General features: G+C 40.6%; 1 protein-coding gene across 1 annotated transcript in view; it reads right to left on the bottom strand.

Moving 5' to 3' along the window:
- The window catches only part of ptprsa (protein tyrosine phosphatase receptor type Sa), a 170,028-nt gene that overhangs the window by 97,611 nt on the left and 51,935 nt on the right, over nucleotides 1-20,482 (bottom strand). The window contains exons 3-4 of the mRNA XM_080883577.1: nucleotides 17,006-17,151; nucleotides 14,650-14,791 (exon numbers count right to left, since the gene is read on the bottom strand). Of these exons, the coding sequence (XP_080739703.1) occupies nucleotides 14,650-14,791; nucleotides 17,006-17,151 (288 nt within the window). The remainder of the gene's footprint in view (nucleotides 1-14,649; nucleotides 14,792-17,005; nucleotides 17,152-20,482) is intronic.

Below are 20,482 nucleotides of genomic sequence, written 5' to 3'. Positions count from 1 at the left end.
TTGTTGCAGTGACCTGAAGTTACTAAACTTCATGAGTGTATGCACTCACTCCAAGAACCGTATGATTATAAATATGCATATAAATATGCTAAGATGAGATAGCTGACTTCATCTAACTAGCAAATGTTGTCCAGGCTATGTTGGTGATACAGTTTTTTTTAAATGTGTATGATATTTTTGTCATGCGATTTTAAAGCCGGTCCTACAACCGCATCCAAGAATAACATGCAGCTTATCTCAGAACTGTCGGTGAAAATTATTCTTGGAGCTAGGTTTAATTGAGCTGCATTTTAAAGAGGTGCAATTTCACAATTTGTGTATATTTTCTAAGTTCACTATTTTGTCATGTGTTGAGAAAAACACAGATTTTAAAATTACATGGTCTAATATTTACATTTAGCATATAACTGCAACATTATTTTTTCGTTTTTTTTTTTTTTTAAAGACTCGAAAGGACTTGAAATTCAAAGTTTCAGACTTGTGACTTGACTCGGACTTTTACACCAGTGACTTGAGACTCGACTCTGACTTGCCTGACATTACTTGAGACTTGACTTGAGACTTGAGGATAAAGACTTGAGACTTACTTGAGACTTGCAAAACAATGACTTGGTCCCACCTCTGCTGCTTGTGTTCATTAGTTTAATCCATAGTTATAAAAGGACAATGTATATGGTTTGTGCAGCTTGGCTCTCATAATGAGCTGGGCAGGGATAGGTAGCCTGTCTGTGGTTTGCTTTTTTTTTTTGAATGCCATCATTATCCATAATTGTCTTTAATTTTGCTTCACCACTTAATATCATTATGCAAGTGACAGGTGCAAAGCCTTTAATCAGCCTCTGGTTAGCTTAGCCACCGCCCGGCTGTTAATCTGCAGACTCACGCCTGCTGTTGCGTTCTGCTTTCCACCATGCTAACTGCAGCCTTCCAAAAGGTCTGTCCTTTAGACTCACATAAGTCCCCCGACTAATCTCATTTCCACTGACTGCTCACTGCTACCAAACCATCTCTTAAACTAAATATATAAATAAATACCGAACCAGGTAACTGCACTAGACGCAGAAATGTGATTTGATGGCCATTTGGTTTGGCTTTCACTATTTTTAGGGCAAAGGGAACATATAATAGACTGATAAATGAGCAGTCTTGCTGAAAAGGTAATGTATAACCTTAGAACTCACTCTGCCATTTTGTAGGCAGTGCAAAGTACAGCTGTGTTATCCATGCAGTGTAATACACATTTATAATTTTCAGGACCTTAACCAAACCTAAACCAAACAGGCACCTGGCAGCTCAAAAGCTGGCTGGTGGTCAGCATATTGATATGCATATGGATGCTGACATATTACATTACATATGACTTTTTAACTGATGTCAACATCGGTGGTTTGAAAGCTCCCTTTTTTTCTCCGAGCCATCGGTTATCTTCCACCGATGGCTCGCTACAGCAAGAGAGAGAGAGAGAGAAAGAGAGAGGTAAATCTTGACTGGCTGGGACTGCAGCAAATGCCATGGGGTGTTCCACCATACCCCGCACCTATTACTCATATTATTATTTTCACTTACTGCAATGATTTAATTTCATCAGCAGCATAATGAGGTTAACTGATTACCCACCGCCACAGCATAGAGACACAGGCTTTAAGCAGCCCCGTGCATTGATACCACAGAGGGAGCAAGGCAGAGTGAGAGGAAAGGAAGGGAGGAGCGAGAGAATGGGAGAGAAAGGGACATGTGTGTGTCGAAGAAGTCGCAAAGAAATGGGATAATAAAGACAGCGGAAGTGGATGAAAGTGGATGTGGATGGAAAAACATTGGCGCACTCTTTGAAAGCCACACACTGGAGTCTGAAAAATTAGATCTTTAACTAATAGGCAGACCCAGCTGCTCAGACTCTCAACAATGCAGTTTCATTTGCTCTGCACCTGTTTTGCAGCCACAACTGTTCACATTAACAAGGGGCCTGTGCTGAGAGGGTGTTTATAAAATACAGATGCGGTACAAATGGAGTAAAGTCCATTTGGTCAACAGAGCAATTTGTTTATTGGGTTTTGAACAACACGCAGAGTAAAGGATGTGAAAAACAGCTGTTGAATTCTGTCATCTGGAATTGACAGTTGGTAAATTTTGATAATAGAACATTTCCAAAGACACAGCTTCTGACCAAAGCAAATTAAACTTTGAAAGAAACCTGAACTCTCATCTCTTCAATACATCTCTCTGTGACATGCCATCAGTTCTATGACCAGTAAGATTCTTGTTGAACTGTTTGAGTAATATACAAAAGGAGAACAGTGGCACAGAAAGATCAAGGGACAGAAGAAGAATAGCAACACGGGGGAAATCTAATCACAGTGTCTCTGGCCCCAGCACTGATAGCCCTCTCCGGATAGCCATCTCAGCTGAATAATGGTTATTATACAGCCAGCACTCAACCTCTACACCCCCCTCCTCCTACAGACACTCAGTTCCCAGAAAGATGTCTGAAGTCTTGTTGATATTCTCCACAGCTAGCACATCGAGCTACAGAGGGCAACATTTGCAGCCAAATCTCCCAAAATATAACCCAACGACTCAAAGACGGGCGATAAAAGATTGCAGAACAAGAAAAAATTCAGAAATGCAAAATACTAAAATAAGAAAGATGTTTACAGCATTGCTTACTGCACTGCAAAGTTGGTTTGTGTGGTCAAATTTCTGGCCGTGAATATCCAGAGCACAATCAGGCTTTTTAATCAGGCCTAAAATATGACAGAAAACACTCAGTTGACAAAAAGAGTTTGAATTACTCCTCGTAGGTTTTCAGGAGTTAAAGGGTTAAAAAGAACAAATTGGTTTTAGACAGTTTTCATTGACGCTGCTAAAAAGCAAACTGTTGACTCATTTGTCCGTGTGCTGTGTATGGAGAGAGGAAATACTGTAACCTAAGAATGTCACAGAGTGTCACTGAATCCTACAGCGGCTCTATATCCCATTAAATTGGCAGTGTGAGTTGTGCCGATTGCTTCTAAATTGTAAGTGGACAAAGGTTGGTGGCGGCTTGCGTGCATCTCCCAAACACATCCTAGACTAAACTATAAAACTATCATTACCACTGAGCTAAACACCAGGTTGACATCATTTTTGCCAAAGAAAGACAAGAAGTGGAACAATATGCAGCAGCTACCACAGGTAGCAGCTATGGTTGACTCACAAAAAAAAGCCAAAATAAGAAAGGGAGAGGAAATTTACAATGTCAAGTAAAGGAAAGTGTATCACTGAAAAGGAAACAATTTCTACCATCAGGCTGAACAGTTTAACACTGTTAGCACTGGGGCCTCATTTCCTGCACATTACAGGCAAAGTAGAGACGTTTTTGTCCATTTAACATTGTGGGTTGTTTTTTGATGTCTTTAAATAACACCAAACCAAGTTTCTCTCATGGTAAATGCAGTTTTAGTGCAGAATACTTTTACTGCATTTACAACTACTTACAATAAGTGCTAAAGTTAAAGATTTCAGCTTAAATTGTTGCACTGAATTCAGCAGAAGTTCAAAATTAAGAAGACAACCTCCGCCCCAAATTTTTCTTTTGTACATTTTTTGTTAAATCAAAGCTGATATCACACATTTTCACTAATTTAACATAGATGAAATATATATATGCATTTATTATTGTTGCAGAGACATAAAGAATGCCATCTAAGCAGGGTGTCGGCTGATTTTTGTATTTTAACAATGTAAGCTAACGCGTCATCTTTTCCTCACCAGCAATTTTAAAATCCTGGAAACCAGAGTCCAGCCTATAAAAAGATGTCATACAGGTGATGTGCTGAACCACCGTGATAGACGCTCCAATGATCCCTTTCCTACACAGCAGAGAGGTGGAGTGAAAATGTAAAAAAAAAAAAAACATGAAAAAGGCAAAATTGTGTTTACCTTCCTCAGCAAGTGGAAGTTTATCAAACAACCCACAAAACACCCCCCACCCCCGCAACCCCACCTCCTCCTTTCTGTCCTGTCAGGCTCCTGAAGAGTCTGGGTAAGACAGGCGAACTCCAGGGGAGACAGGAGATGGGACCCGGGCCATTAAAGGAAGTGCCTCTCCGTAGAGAGACGTCAACCAGTCAGGTTTAGTTTAGTTTGTGTGCATATATGGGAAGGAAGGACCGTGTGTGGAGGTGTAGTGGGCACGCTGAACCTTGACGTCAGTTTACTACATCAGGTCGGCAGTGCTGCTTTGTAAGACTTGCACATTCCAGACTAGCCTTGTTTAACTGTTAAAAGTAGTTTTCAGTTCTAAGGAATGTTGTGATGCTATCTCGTAGTTTTATTCGTTAGAAACACAGGCAAAGATGCCTGGTTACACACATTAAAGGAAATTTTCTCAACTCATTTTTTTCACTTTGTTTTTTTTTTTTAACTGACCACTTGAGGAACACTGTATAATACACTTGATAAGTTTAGTAATCATGTTTTAGTCATAATCAGTATTTGTAAACTATTTAAAGAGCGTCTGTGATGACTGAGAATGCTCATTTTCCCTTGTAAGGTCAGATAACCTTGCCATCATTCTTCAGTAGTACCTACTCTGTGGCCTTAAAATATGTATTGTCATTGGTGAACCTAGTCATTGTGGATTTGGTTGGATACGTGGAAAGGCTGCTCCTTTAGACAGATATTTGTAGGTTCAGGGCTGGTGTGTGTGAGGGGAATCAAGACATGGTGCTCCTGACATGTGAAACAAAGGTTCTTTAAGCTGGCCAAGCAACTCTGGGCCAAAACAACAACAGATGGAGAGGGCTGAGCTGCAGCGTTGCACCATTCCTGCCAAAGCAATGAATCAAACCCAAACAAATACCAAAACTTCAAAGCAAAGACCGACACTAAGAAGTGCTGGACGACTGCATGGGCTGTCGGTGATGGGCCAGTCACTGGCTAGGGCAATTCTTTTTTTTTTTTTTTGCCTGGCTTTTATGCTATTTTGAAAATTTTGTAGGCTGTCACCTTGATAACTGAACTTCGTAAAGTAAAACTCAAAATGTTTGCTACCTGGGAATGAGAGTTGTGTATTACACAAATTGTTATGGGACTGATGTATGTCTTCATACGGCAGTGATTTTCCAGAGAGGTGAATTTATATTCTTTATCACAAGTCAGGATTAATTAATTAATTCAATCATTCCATGACGATGATGATGATGATTTTTGAAAATGGTGCATGGAAATGGTGAATCATGTTTCCCATTTCCAACAAACCATAATAACCATAATGGACAGCCGGTAAATTTTCAACATACATGACTCAACCATAACACTGTGATGGCATCAGCCACACAGGGGTAAATTAGTCCATTTTTTACTTTATTAGTTTGCTTTGCAGTTTTTTTCATTAATCATTTGGTTAAACCTAACACTGGTATTATGAGGCGTGCACATAGTAACATTGTGTGGTTTTTCTAAAATGTTTTGTTATATTAATTATGTTTCTCTTTCTTTGAGTTACCTGGGTTTGGGCGGTGGCTGTTTCCTGTCTGGGCAAAAGGCGTGGCTGAGGACTGAGCAGGACCAACCATGGGCTTACCGGGAGCAGGGGTGTTTTAGGTTTAGTTAGGTTATTCTGTGCTTAGTTAATATTAGTGTGTGTTTTCGTTTTCCCCCCTATTGTGTGTAAATGGTTTGGCCAAATCATTATAAAAGCTACCCTCATGTGTCTTTGTAATTAGGCAAGGCAAGGCAAATTTATTTGTATAGCACAATTCAACAACAAGGTGATTTAGGTCAGTTTGTAAGTTAAGTTGTGTCTCACTTTGTTTTGTTTAAGTTTCTGTAAATTCCTTTTTGTAGAGTTATATTTAGTTGACCTCTTTTATGGGCCTGCTAAGTATGTTTTTGAATTTTTGTTAATTTTGGACTTTTTGAGGGTTAAAATAAAGAAAACCCTTTTTGAAGATACTTTTTTGCCTGTGTCCTCTTTGCTTTGGTTGCTTGGTCCCTCACAAACATTCAGCACATGAGTATGGGAGTGAGGTTTATTGTCTTAGTGGCCCATTAGCTTAGTGCAATCAAGTCATAAATCACTGGTTTGGGGACACCTTTGGTGAGCAGAAGAACAATTACGAACATGTAGTGGTTTGAAATGAGCAGAGGACCAGTAAGATGAGTGCTTAGTAATCACTTAATGTCACTTTGGGATGTGAAAAAAAGGATGTGCCGCTTACTGTGAGAGCAGCTGGAATGTTGGGTAAATACGTCACTTAGAAGATGACAATGTCAGGAGGTCATGGGTAGAATGCAGATAATCTGGCTGTCAAGAAAGAGCTCTGAGGCCCTCAGCATCAATTTCATTCAGTATCATTTCCCTCTGTAAAGCAGCCTTCTGTAGAATGCATGAGTGGCGAGTAAAATATACCTGCTACTGAGGAAAAACAAATATGCTATGCCTTAAAATGTGACAACTCGGTGACCAATCCATCTACACCATTATGTGATGCTTAAATGAAAGTAAATGTGGAAGGATGTGACAGAAAATGTGAGTGTATCCATTAAAGGGCAGAAGTGAAAGCGACACATGTTGGATGTGCTGTTAACCTTCAACGGCCAAAGAGCACAATGTTGTGTAAATATGAACAGTTGCCATTAAATCCAATAGGATCTGGGCTGCTTCCAGAACAAAAGCTTTTTAATCATTAAGTCCTGCACAGCCTCTTTCACAGACTTTGGTTGCCTTCGTGCTCCTGTTCTATACTTTTCCAATAAGTGCACCTTTCCCTTAATTGCAAACCGAAATGCTCTAACAATTTTCATAAAGTCCCAGGTTTTTCAAGTTAAAATATTTGCTACGATTGTGCATTGGTATGTCTCTTGCTTGTGATGCATTACTTATTTTGAACCATGAAAGTCTTCTCTTTGCTTTACTCAGTCTTAGATGAGGCCTATCCTCCTGCCGTGGTAAATATACTACTAGCCACACTGCGAGGCTTCCCATCCAACTTTTGCCACAGTAAGTCTAAGCACGACACTAGTGAGGCATGCAAAACTTCAGGTCTTATCAACTCTGCCAGTCCTGCAGGGCCCGCAGCACGACCTCTGTGTTGTACGACCGCAGTCACCTGGGTTGGTGGCTGATGTATATGGATTAAGCTGGTGGTTCGGGTCATATCCTGTTGCTTGTCTTTATGCATGAACTGGGACACTCCAAAAGTCCTCTCCTCATTCTGTTTCCACAGGAATGACCTTGTCCTCCCCTCTTATTCCCTGTTTAGCTATGGAGGAATCTTAGTAGAGTTTGGGTCATTAGACGCTTTTGGAACGAAAAGTGCCAGAGACTACCTGAGGTTAAGTGTCCACTTGGGGGGGGGGTCCACCGTGAAAATTCCAAGTGGACTCCTCCAAGCCTTTTTTGTTCCCACAGTAACAGCTTGTACACTCATTTTTTATACAATGCTTCAGTATGTGGTTGATATCTGGCTGCAAGATAAGACGAAACGGTAGAGAACGTTTTTGTATTTCACTTTATTGAGATAAAATCTTGCTTTTTTCACTGCTTATAAGCTTAGTAAAGCCTAGAATACAATTTTGTCTTATTAAGAAACAGATTATGAAATTGCCTATGGGAGGAAAGAAGTCAACGGCCGCAGGTTTAATCACCAGGGCAATCGTATGCTTACAGTTGTAAAAGCCTCCCAGAAGACTGATCTTTCAGTGTAGTCTCCTGCCCCACTCATTGCCGCGAAATGAGATCCATTTATCTGAAATTCCTATCCAGTAATAAACCAATCAGCCAGACACTAACTCCCTGTCTGCTTACCCGTCTTCATCTCTATCACCCAGTGTTTTATTATGGCTGTGCCCAGATGTCTTGGGTGGCTACAGTCACTCTACTTGAACAGAAATTATGTGAAATGGATGGGACTGCTCAGGAGCCATCCACCCCAGACTAGAGGCGAGCTCTTTCCTCTTATCCCACTCTATCACACCAGCTATTTTGTCTTTCCTTCTTTCTCCTTTATCTGTCTTGCTACCACTTAGCTTGTGTTCTGTTTCTTTATCCTCCAATCACACCTGATTACCAGATCACAGGTTCAGGGGATCAAAGGATTCAGTGTCCATAAACTCATATGTCAGTGATTTTTTTTTCCCCTGGAGGGATTTTTCTGGAACAAGAGAGAAAAATAGAGAGAGACTAACAAAGAAGGCTGATAATAGGCATAGAAATGCCAGTGTGGAGTGTGAAAGGGGGAGTACGGTGAAACTTGGGTAGAGACAAATCTTCCAAGACGTGAAAGAAAGTGGTGGAGTCACTGAAGGACAGCAAAGGGGGATATTGGTGAGGAAACAACATGGAACTTCTTAAGCCTCCAATAAGAGAGGGGCGTGAGGGCCATCCACGTGGTCAACAACCACCTATTGATTTGTTTGTGCCAAGCCTGCCCTCTGCTCAAGAATACCAGCAGAGAAAGGAGGAGGTCTGTACATCCATTTATCCTAAAAAAGAGCTGAATAACAACAACATAAAGAACAAAGAAACTATACCAAAATGCATTTTTATGAGTTAAATAATTCAGGCAACTAAGGCATATCTTTTATTTATGCAGGTAAAAAAATCTCACTGAGAGAGACCTGACCAGGAGGGCAGCATAGATAACAAAGAAACAAACACACCTGACATTCAGCACAGGAACTGAACACAAACATGTGGCTCGTATGAAACATCTTATGTTATCAAAATACTTTTTTTGGCAATCATTCTAGTCAGTAAGTGTTGGGGACTAGCAGAAGAGGGTAAAGGTCATTTTAGACACAGGCAGAAAGGAAGAGGAAGAACAAACAGATCTTTTACTGATACTGACAAACAAATTCTGGGTGGCCACTGCCTGCCTGCTAAATTGTTGCCTTTCTTTGTTTCTCTCTATACTGTGCACGCATACAAGAAACAGAGCGAAACATATCACCAGTGTCCCACGCACCAATCTGTACCATGCATTCTTGCAGAGACTTCCGGAAACAGACTATTCCCTTTTCTCTTGTTCACAATTGCTCTGGTTTCAGTGCTTTAATGAATGTTTCATCAAGAGTGCCCAATGCCTTGAAATCCTCCTGTAAAATACATCAATTCAACCATTAAACACAAACATTATTCTGCACTCGCAGACAGTCTTTATTTTCCTTCTTTGTAACAACACTGGTTGAAAGAAAAAGTCAACCCACGGGACCTCTTAACTTCATCGAAGCCACACAGTCTGGCTAGTGTCGCACAAACAGTTACACTCCAACCTTCATTAATGCTTTCTGTAGCGGCCTGTGAGATTTAAACAACAATGTGGAAACTTCTGGGATAAAACCTCCCTAGAAACTTGTTCATCAAAAAGTTTTGGGATGTTTGCAGGACTACCTGCTGTGACGGAGAGCAGTTGTGAATTCCGTTTGTACATACTTTGTCTTACTGTACACTAATAACCAAGACACAAAGTCTCTAGAAAACACTATGTAGATTTTTGCACTTTCATGCATCGCCTTCATGTCTCTTCTAAGGGAATGTGAAAGTTGTCATGATGAGGGAACCAGACTTTGTAGACCCTTACTCACAACAAGACAAGTCTACAAGCCGGAACAAGTAGCCAAGCAACTGATTTGTGCATTACTAGCTTTGTCGGATTATGTTTGTTTGTAATTGTGACTTAGATGATGCTCACACCCCGTTTTACACATAATCGATTTAGAAATCCTCCTAAAACCAATACAACACCAACTTTTTCTCGCAATTGTATGCAACTGTAACTGTATATATTAGTAAGAAGATGTAAACGTCATTTCAGGATGTTACAAAAACCCGACGGGACATAAAAATGAAGTTATGGGTAATATTTCACAACTCTAAATGCGGGTTTGCGCTTGTTAGGTGCGTACAGGGAATACTGATGAAATGAAAAGCAAGGAGGAGAATTTTTTTGTTTTCTCTCTTATCGCCTCCCCTTCTGTTGCAGCCTTGGTTGAAAAAAAAAAACTGAATTAGATTGCGTCACACATTTCATACCATAAACTTATGTAACATCAGCCTAACCTTCAGTCGTTCATTCCTCCTTTTTTAGCCTTTTCCACTGTTTTATTCTTTTCTTTACTTTTTTTCTGCTATCATAGCCAAGATCCAACCCCTGTATGAGACATCCACACCCTCTATTTGCTGCTGCCCACTATGACAGGATGCACTTTCTCACATTTTCTTTTTCAGTTACAAAAGAAAACAACAAGAGTGAGAGGAAGAGTGAGAGGAAAAAGCAGAGAGCATATTGTTAGAAAAATTACGTGAAAGGGCCAAAAATGTGTCTATGGTAAACAGACAGCAAAGGTGAAGTTGAGATTGTTCCTTTTTCTATTGGTCGTCTCTGTGGTCAGTAAAGCTAAACACCCAGCACCACTACAACCCACCAAATCTAATTACTGCACCTCCCAAGCACATATTTCACAGTTCTCTACTCTTCTCAAATAACAAGATGTTCAGAAATCGCAGCGCTTGATTGGTGCACTGACTGTGTGTGCACCAATCATCAGGACACCGAATCCCATTAAAATTTGCCATTACCTGCTCCTGCATGAGAGTGGCCAATTTGCAGACACCCCAATCAAACAGTAGTCTCACTATGCCCCATTCCTCTTTGGGTAATAGTGGGTGCGCCCTGAACGTGAACCACATAGTGCAGGTTTGTGGCGAACAGGCAGAGTTTTTAGTCTTGAAATGGTGCGTGCAACTTTTGCTGACCTAAATCCATTATGTGGAAAAATTTTGGCCCATTCATCTTTACAATGTTGCTTTAGTTCGTTGATGTTACATATGCACAGTCCTCTTAAGGTGCCATCACAGCATTTCTGGACTTTGACCAAGCTATTACAACACCTCGAGTCTTTTGTTTTTGCAGCCATTCGGTTGTACGTTTGCTCGTGTGCTTGGGATCATTGTGCTGTTGCATGACCCACCCACACATGACCTCACATTTGACTGAAACAAAGCGCCCAGGTTTTGTGACTCTAAAACAAACCCATGTCATAGTTCATATGAGATGTGTGTCCTGGTACGCTTTGGTTTTGTCTGTCTTGTGGTTTGTTTGGACGCAACTTTGCAAACAAGTTGGAAGCAGCTGGTTGCTATGGAAGGAGTAAGCATGTACTAAGAGGCCATGGCGAATCGCTCATACCTTATCAGCTTATCAGTCACCAGTCATGAGCTAATGAGCATGCTGGGTTCCTTGGTCAACAATCTAAGATGCCGCCCCCCCCCCCCCACACACACACACACACACACTTGAGAGTGGGAAAAGACAATAAGGCTGTGAATGCGACTGGTGAAAAAAGCAGCAAATATAAAGGTCCAGGTCAGTTCTTGTGTGTTGCAGCAAGTGTGTGTGTATTAAGGTAAGGTTTTGGTGCTCACTTATTAAAAGCGCTCAGCAGTTGTGCCTTTTTCTCATCTGTTTGAGGGTACTTCAAACTCAAAGATAGGCACATATTTTTCTTTTTTTTCTAACATTAAAAAAATTGAATATCAGACCCAATTTCATCAATCACAGTTTTTGCTACTTGGGTTGCCTCATGGGAGACTTCATTTGCAGCAGTAATCACAGGGCAAAAGACTGCAGAGAGAGATAAAAAGACGAACACACAAAGAGGGATAACTCCTCATGATCTCCTCACAGCAGCATGAGCTGACGGTATCCCAGTGGCAATGTTGCCTTCCCCCCACCCCTTTGTGCCCACACACAAAAAAGACGAATCTTAAAATCTATGAAAAGAAAGTAAAACATGACAAAAAGCCCACAACAAGCTGCAACTTGTGTCAAGTCTCAAGAGTTTGCTTCATACGGCGGTCCCTCACCAAGGACTCCCAGAGGACTGTAAGCAAGTCTTACTAGAGCCAGATGGCCCTGATCTTAGGTATTCAGCTGCTGCAGTAACAGCCAAGGAGGTGTCACAGTCAGTGCAAAACACAACCTGCCATTGCCGCCAATAAACACATGCACACACAAACAGTGGAGACAACAGATGAGAACGCAGGGTACTGTCATTGTCACGGTATAGTGAAAAAAGACATGGATTAAAGCTAGACTGCACATATCTTTAGATAAAAAAAGAGAAATGCTGTATCGTGAATTCCTGCATGCGCAGATACAATGGTAGATGAATGAACTATAAGCACAGGGTGTGGTCAGCTGCAGCTATTTAGCTGGTACCATTTTAGACAAGCATTGAATTGTGAGTTTGGTGGACACTGTGCTGTTGCTAATTTCATTTTAAACTCTGAGCGAATCCCATGTGCTCTCATGGCAGATGAGTTTTCAGTATGGCAGAGAAAGCTATATTGCAGTCTTTTGGTCTGTGTGCTTATCAGTTACACCGCATACTGTCCAAATAAACTATATGGTCTTACTGTGAGAGAATATTTCTTGCCCTCTGCATATATATATATATATATATATATATATATATATATATATATATATATATATATATATATATATATATATATATATATATATATGTATGTGTGTGTGTGTGTGTGTGTGTGTGTGTGTATATATCTGTGTGTGTATATATCTGTGTGTGTGTGTGTGTGCATTACATTTATGTGTGAGCCATGTAAATTTATTCAAATGTGGGTATGTGGATGCCTCTGTGCATGCAGCTGTACAGTCTCACAAATATGCACTGTGGCTTTTTCTAGCCAAGTCACCCATCACGGCGACCCATTTTCAATCTCCCTAGATCCCAGACCACATCCCTATGTTTACTGCGAATGTGTCCCTTGTGCCTTGTGCCATATCCCATAATCCTTTGCCCCAGTGCCAAGAACCAGTGTTGGGCTATTGTCCTCCTCACCTGTTCTGTATTGCCAGTCGCCCGCAACACTTCCTGTTTTCCTTCATCTTTGGCCAACTGTTCTCCATTTTTCACCCCCCTCGTTTTTTCCTCTGGCTTTTCTCCACTTCCACCTTTACCTTCATACTTTTGCTTTCATTTACATTCCTTATTTTTTTCTCCATCACTTTGTTTTCAGTTAACTGAACACCTGAATGAAATTATAATAACCTAAAATCCAAAATATTCCAGTTTCCTAATTTGTCTTTCCTTTTTCCATTCTCAACCCTTGATAGATGGATGCAGGGCCCCCCAGAACTCATTACAGATGGAAAACAAAGAGATTGCACTGCTCTGCTCCTCTGACACTTACTCACATTCACTCCCATCATCACATTCTCATCCCTCCTTAAGTGCTGGGTCTTGCCTGGGCAGGAGAGCTGCTGTCTTCCTCTGGGCTCAAGAGGAAGCCTCGTTGAGCTGATTCCAATAACTTTTCATTTTCCTTCTGCTCCTGTGGACTGCCCTGAGTTTGCTCTGTGCTCTTTCACACAGCCACAAACACACACTAGTACACACACTCATATGCACATGCCAGGACTTGTAGTTCAAAATTTGGTGTGCTTGTTCCTATTTTTTCAATCTCTTGTTTAAAATCGGTATGTGTGCCTACACTTTGCATGCCCTGCGCTTCGGCACAGTTAATTTGCCTTAAAATAATTAATAATGTATCAAACTAAGAATTAATATGGCAGGATATTAAGCCCTTTAAACATAAGTTCAGGGCTTCCAACGTAATTAGACAGCCACACAACAAAGACAATACCCAAGTTAAGAGAAGAGGAACCGTTGCACCGAATGACATCACGTTTCATGTTCCTGCAAACTGCAACATGTTCTGGTTTTAAGACTTACCAGAGGGTTGCATTTTGCTTTTGACAGTTCAAAAGCAAATTGCAACCCAAACATATTTAATTGTGTAATGAGCAAAGTACCTAAATGTGGAAAATGCTGGCATTTCTGCTTGCATAATCACTTAAATTATTAATCGCTTCTTGAAAAATAACTTTTTCAAATCGAATGGACATTTGCAGCTCTATACCTAGAAGACTCCCACCTGAATAGCACCCAGTCATCTGCTTTTGGGGTTGTTTCTAACAATAACTGACTGGAAATTCTGGGCCAGGCCTCTAAAATACCCCCACCGCATGTGGATGTGACAGCCAAGGAGGCCTAGCTTGTGCACTGTCGGCCAGCAATTGCTCAGCTTCATCCAGGCCTGGAAACATGGCAGATGGCAGTAGGAGTGAACAGAGGAGGAAAAAGACACCATGCGTGTGTCCATGAATGCGAGGCAAACAGAGACAGGTAGAATGACTGAGAAAAAGGTGTAAACATGTGACCACATGTGCTTGACTGTCTATGATACCTTCATTCATCACCTCTAAATCGCTGCAAAAAAATGGTGTAATATCTTTACTGAAACTAAAGTACCAACCTTTAGCAACAAATCAATAAAATGCATGTTAGGTATGGCTTTACCACACATTCTTTAACCATCACTTCAGGAAAACCATTTTACACGGCAAAAGAATTTGTATCAAATCAAAGCATCTACAGCTGAAGACATCGTTTTTTATCCCCAAAAAGTAAACAAATAAGTAATAAATAATAAACTAAAAAGAGTAGGGCACTATCTACAGCTGTTCCAAACAGGCTTCACGAGTTAACAGATGTCATCTTTTGAGCTCATGGACGTACGTGTTCATGATTTATTTTGTAGTTACGCCTCTGCACACTGTTACATAATTCCAGATTTACCTCGGATGATGGACAGCTTGGCGCTGGTGACAATCTCGCCTTCGCTGTTCTCAGCCACGCATTCGTAGACGTTCTCGTCACGTGGCGCTCGGAGAGGCTGGATTCTCAGAACTGCACCGGCACCCTCGTCAAACTCTATGGTCTGTGGAGTTGAAGTGTAGGGAACACGGTTAAGTCAGACAAATGTGTGATTTGGACTGAAAAACTACTACTTTAACCTGAAGCAACAGGTAGGCAAGAATGGCAAACCTGAGGAAAATAAGATTCTCACATTTCCTAAGGAGATACAAGGACGAGTGTGTCATCGGTGCTCCCAAAATGTGAGAAATCGTTTTCAATTCCACCAAGATATCATTGCTTGGAAAGGTACCGTGTTGGTAATGTTTTATAGCCTGAGGCCATCAGAAATGTAAAAAAAAAAAAATCATAAGGAAGCATACTCTCTCTACAAACAGTGTTTGTGCTTTGTGATTTTATCTGTTGATTTGATCTTTAATTATGCCCTTTGTTCTCTATAAAGCCTTTTGTTTTGAACCTCAATAAAGGAGCCTCTTCAAAACAAAAAATATCAGACAACGGTCAGAATACTGGTTTGGTTATGATAAAAATATATTATTTGCTATTATTACTATTATTCTATAAGAAGAGCAATGTAAACAAAAACTTACTGAAAATGTAACAATGCGTGTGACTGACAACTGGACAGTTTTACAACAGTAGTCGCAGAAATTGGCCCCTGGCTAGTGTTTAAATAGCCTTGTTTGATCTCCCTGAACACCAGCATATCAACAGGCATGTATCCTGAAGCAATGAGCTGAACTTCAAGACTTGGGTAAAAGACTAGAATTTAAATTATGGAAAATCTCGGTTAATTAGCCCTTGATTTGAATATTTCCCATGCCTTTCTCTTTTGCCCTCATTCTGGACGTGTGAAGTGTCAGTGTAGATGGTCAAGACTGCCATTCTCACAGCAAACCTACTCCTCCAGTATCTGTCCTTCCCCGCAAAAGTTAACACCGTCTCAGCCAAGGACTCACTGCTGTGAACTCTGAGCAAAGCATGACTATAAGATGCAAGTACAAGTCTTCAGCAGCCCTGCTGCTCCACTGTTGCACATCTCAGGGCTGAGCCGCTAATTAGGCTAAAAACACTGCAGAGCACGGCATCATGATTGATATCAAAGCAGCTGTCTAGAGGGTGGAAAAGGGAAAAAAACCCCAGCTACTTCAAAACCCCTTTATAAATTTTTTTTATTTAATTTTATGATAAATGGAGAAAAAGAAGCGTCCCTTCTGGCGGGCTCCTTCACGCCCTTGGCTTTGTTTCCTACTTAGCATGCAGACGAGGCAAACGCACAAACACAACTTGTCTTTTAATTTTGTCCTCAGTGGAAATGCTGATCTCCCCTTGTCGATGGTGCCATTTTTTGCTTTTTTAGCCCCTCCCCCTGTGGCTACCTTCATGCCGCACTGTGCATGTCCGTGTGTGTGCGTACATGTGTGCGCATCCCTGCACTGTCACTGTCATCGTTGTTAACGAAAGCAACTTTTTAATTAAGAGACACTGAGCATCAATCAAGACTTTTAGAGATGCCATCTGGGATGCCTGCCGAGAAGTGAACAACAAACATCATGAATAACGTGCAGAAACATTCACACAGACAGGGCTGTGTGCTGAAAAAAGACAGGAGGGAAAAAATGTGACAACAGCAGAGTCATTCAAATGCAAAAGAAAAAAAAATGGCTTTAGACGAATGAGAAGGTTCTGTATTTCATTACTGACCAGTTGCTACTGGTAGACTAGCACACTGCTTAAAGATTAGAGAAGCAAGCCAACAAAGATGCTATCAGCAATAATTTCAAGGCTAATTAAAATGTTGCTTTTGATAAGGTGGTGGAGTGCCCCCAGCTGCAAGAGAAGACTTGGAATTTTGTACTGCTGAGAAGAAAATATGTGGTAAAACGTGTAATGTGGTATTAAACTGTAGGATTGTTATTTGTCACAACAGTAAATATCACAATATATAAAGTAACAAATGGTAAAGAACATTTGTTTATTACACAACTTTCTATTTATCTAAATTTTTAGCAGCTTTCCCCCCCCAATTTACTCCCATGATACTCCAAAATGTTTCAATGTAATGTTCGCTGACATGAAGATACAACATTTTTTTAGGTCAATACATTTTTCGACAGTGACATTTTTTAATATGATGCATAAAAATATTACTGAGTATTTCACCCAAAGCTCATTAAGGTAAAGTAAAGTGGGACAATTCCAAAAAAACGATCCCACAAAGAACAACAAAGAACATTTAGAATAAAGGCTGCACCAATGGACAGCAGGTTTCACTTACCTCTATACGCTGGGAGTTCACCTTCTTTCCTTTTTTGTTCCAACTAACCTTTGGCTTGGGGTCACCTGTTGCCTGGCAGACAAAGGAGACCACACCCCCCGAGACACCAATCTGGTCAACGGGAACTTTTGTGAAGCGTGGTAGTGCTGAGGAGCAAGACAACAGAGAAAGAGGGAGAGGACAAGAAGAGAGGGAGATACATTAGTAGACGAAAGGCAAATGCAGCACCACCAGAGCTAATGCCATTCTTACCATAATTACATTTCTGAAAATACAGACTTTTAAATCCCGGTTTAAGTGCACGCATCCATAGAGAGAGACGCTAGTACAGAACGTCTCATCAACCTCCACTTGGCTCTTCCCTTTCAGTCTCTTACTCTTGTCTCCATAGCACAGTGCTGCATCTTAGTGTTACAACTTCAGAGTTCTGCTGGGCTGGGTAGAGAGCATTGTGGTGTGAATTTATATGTAGAGTCTTTGCTAAGGCGTAGACGATTATTAGCTTAAAATGATTACCCACAGAGCAATAGAGTACAGCCTAGCATACTACCGGCGTTGCTGGGAATACATTAGCGAAGGCAATTAAGAAGATGAGACAGTAAAAATGAGTTTTTGTTTTAATTTGACGCTATTTTTTTTCCAAGTGCTTAACATGACTTTTCCTGCTGGACAAAGTATAGCACTGACTAAGCCACTGCAGCAGTTCAATTCTCACTTGCACTAAAACATACTAAAAATTGATCTGCCCGGGAAAATTGATGCTTTTGCCCGTCAAAAGTTTGTAATTTTGGTGCTTTTGGAGCTGGAATTTTCCCCTCCTGCTTGGGTTGCAGCAAGTTCAAGACAACAAGTCTGATAGAAAGAGAGAAACAGAGAGAAAACAGACTCCTGGGGAACTCGTTAAAATGGAATCATACAGATATGTGGGGATGATCAAACGGCCAGCGCATAACGTCAAATTAATAATTAAGGGACCATGGGCCAACACCAGTCTCCAGGCACTGCTAAACACATATGAAGGAGAGTTCCTGCATTCATTATCTGGTAAAGAGATATACGCAATTGGAGAATGAGGTAAGGGGGAATAGCATTAGACAAGGGGAAGGAAAAGAAGAAGGGCGAGAAGAGGCACTACACAATCCAAATGTTTCTGATGCAAATATCACAGCAACACACACATACTAACTTTAGCCTGCTGAACATTGTATTTTTTTAAAGTGTAAATGGTATTGCAAGACTGTGAGATTTTAAAGCGCTAATTTGATAGTAAATTTTGTTTTCATATATAACAAAATCTCTTCCTGCAGTCTGTGAGAGATGGATATTGTCCACACTGAACTAAATAAATATTATTACAATAACATTACTAACTTCAGAAGCTTATTCTATGTTTATGATACATGCAGAGTATGTATGTTACAAACCAGTTCCTTCTGAATACAAACCTGATGTTACTTAATGAACTAATTTAGGATTTAAACATAAAGAAATTTAAATTTGTCAAACAATGTTCTCCAGCTCACAGAAACCATATAACATGCACGATAAAAACAATGAATTTACAAAAGAAAACAAAACAAATAACACTCTGTTGTTTATTTCACTAGAGTATACTTCCTATATCTACGGTTAAAGGTTGTGGTACAATATAGGTACGGCATCCTTTCATCGTCATCAAGGACCAGGCCTGCTTTATTTGTGCGTTGCATACTATGACCCCTTTTGGCATTTTACACTTTCAATTTCCATTCTGAAACTGCACAACACAGCTTTACACAACACAGCTCCTCTGCATTTGACCTCCCCCTTACAATGCGCTCTCTGTTGAGACAGAAGAGGGATTTACACAGATCAAGCCTGTGGCGGTGGTTCTGCTGAAGGACAGCATTCTTTGATTAGTTTTTCCCCTGGACCATTTGACATTTCCACCCAGTCGCCTTCTCCACCTCTCCCTGTCTCGCTTCATAGGATGTGAGAAATGTACAATAAATGCGATTGTTTGCATGTGCGTCTGAGTTGAACTCGTGAAACGTGCAGAATTTTCAGAACTAAATAGTTTTCAATATTATCTCAGCAAGGTTTAAATAAAGCGAGACAGCTGGGGAGCTGAGAGGAGAACGAAAAAGAGTGTGACCGCTGGGAAGGACGGAAGGACAAGTGTAGCAGGAGGTGGAGAGGTCAGTGGTAAAGAGAACACTGGAAGAGAAGAGTAGAGAAGGTGACGGGAGGTCCAGAGAATCGAGGAGAGGCTGTGAAGAGAGAGTGCTGCATATTTCTAAAGCTTTTATAACTTTCAGTACCTATTGCTTTTTTTTTGTTTGTTTTTTTGGTTATTTGCATTTTTCTTTTTCTTTTAAATGCATGAGATCAAACGGCCAGTTAATACCTTTTGGAAACAGTAATATCTGCTGTACGTGCTGCAACATCTTAAACTCCTTGGCGTCTGGTGTCCATGTACCCCTTATCAGCGAGGCATTTACGACAGTATTCACTGATCACGCCACTAACAATAAGTCTGATTTCTAAGACCTAGATTTACATTAACTCTCATCTAAAGCGACATTCAATAACGACGAAAGGAAGGGTGACCAGGGTTTTGTACATTTTCTGAAAGCTGTCCTAGATCCTTCTGAATAGAAGACATCCATTGCCTGGGGACGAAATAAAAATGTAAAACGCAGCTAAGAACGTCTATCACGGCCACCAGCTCAGCTGTAAGGCGGCACTCACAGCTCGACAAAAGCTAATGCTAGTGCTAGAAAATGGAAAGGTAGTTGTGCAAATGTAAGACACAATATCTCTCTCACGATGAGGACATCAGTCTACGGCCTACAGATGTCACTGCTGTCATAGGTTAATCCCTGGGCGTCACTGTTCACAGAGACATGCATCTCAAATTCAACCTCTACAGAGATTACTGCAAGGCATAAAATTGCACATAATTATATCGCACTGCCTGAAAGTTTTGTCACATAAGGACTGGCAAAAGTTTTAACTCTAGCTCTGCTCTCCTTCCTTGTATTTTTAAGGGCATATTTTTAGACTTTAGTCATCTCACAAAGTGAGTTTAATGTTCTTGGAAGTCAGTAGCTTTAATTAACTTCCAGTCAATTCGGATTAGGTAAAGTTGTCTGCACAATTCATTTAGATGGACTCCCAGTTTAACTGAATGTAGTTCTTGTTTTCAATAAAAACACTAAAAAAGTGTGTTTAAGACATTAAAGGAATAAAATGAATGGTGGGCAAACGTATTCTGCTGAGGTGTTTCTGTGTACCTGTCTGCATATGTTTGACTGGCACTGGCTGTTGAATGTCTATAAAGGTGCAGTTACTGCAGGTATGCCGTGTGTGATTGTGTGAACTCTGATGAGCATAATTAACCTTTTGTTCTGTTTTTCCCAGCTGTGATCCTCTGGGCTTTTGCTGCCAGTTACCACTGACTCCAAGTTCAATTTGAACTTTGCCAACACCAGTAAT

This window comes from Rhamphochromis sp. 'chilingali', assembly GCF_963969265.1.
Source record: "Rhamphochromis sp. 'chilingali' genome assembly, chromosome: 5".
In the NCBI taxonomy this organism is placed as follows: domain Eukaryota; kingdom Metazoa; phylum Chordata; class Actinopteri; order Cichliformes; family Cichlidae; genus Rhamphochromis; species Rhamphochromis sp. 'chilingali'.
This window is presented reverse-complemented; position numbering and strand designations above follow the sequence as displayed.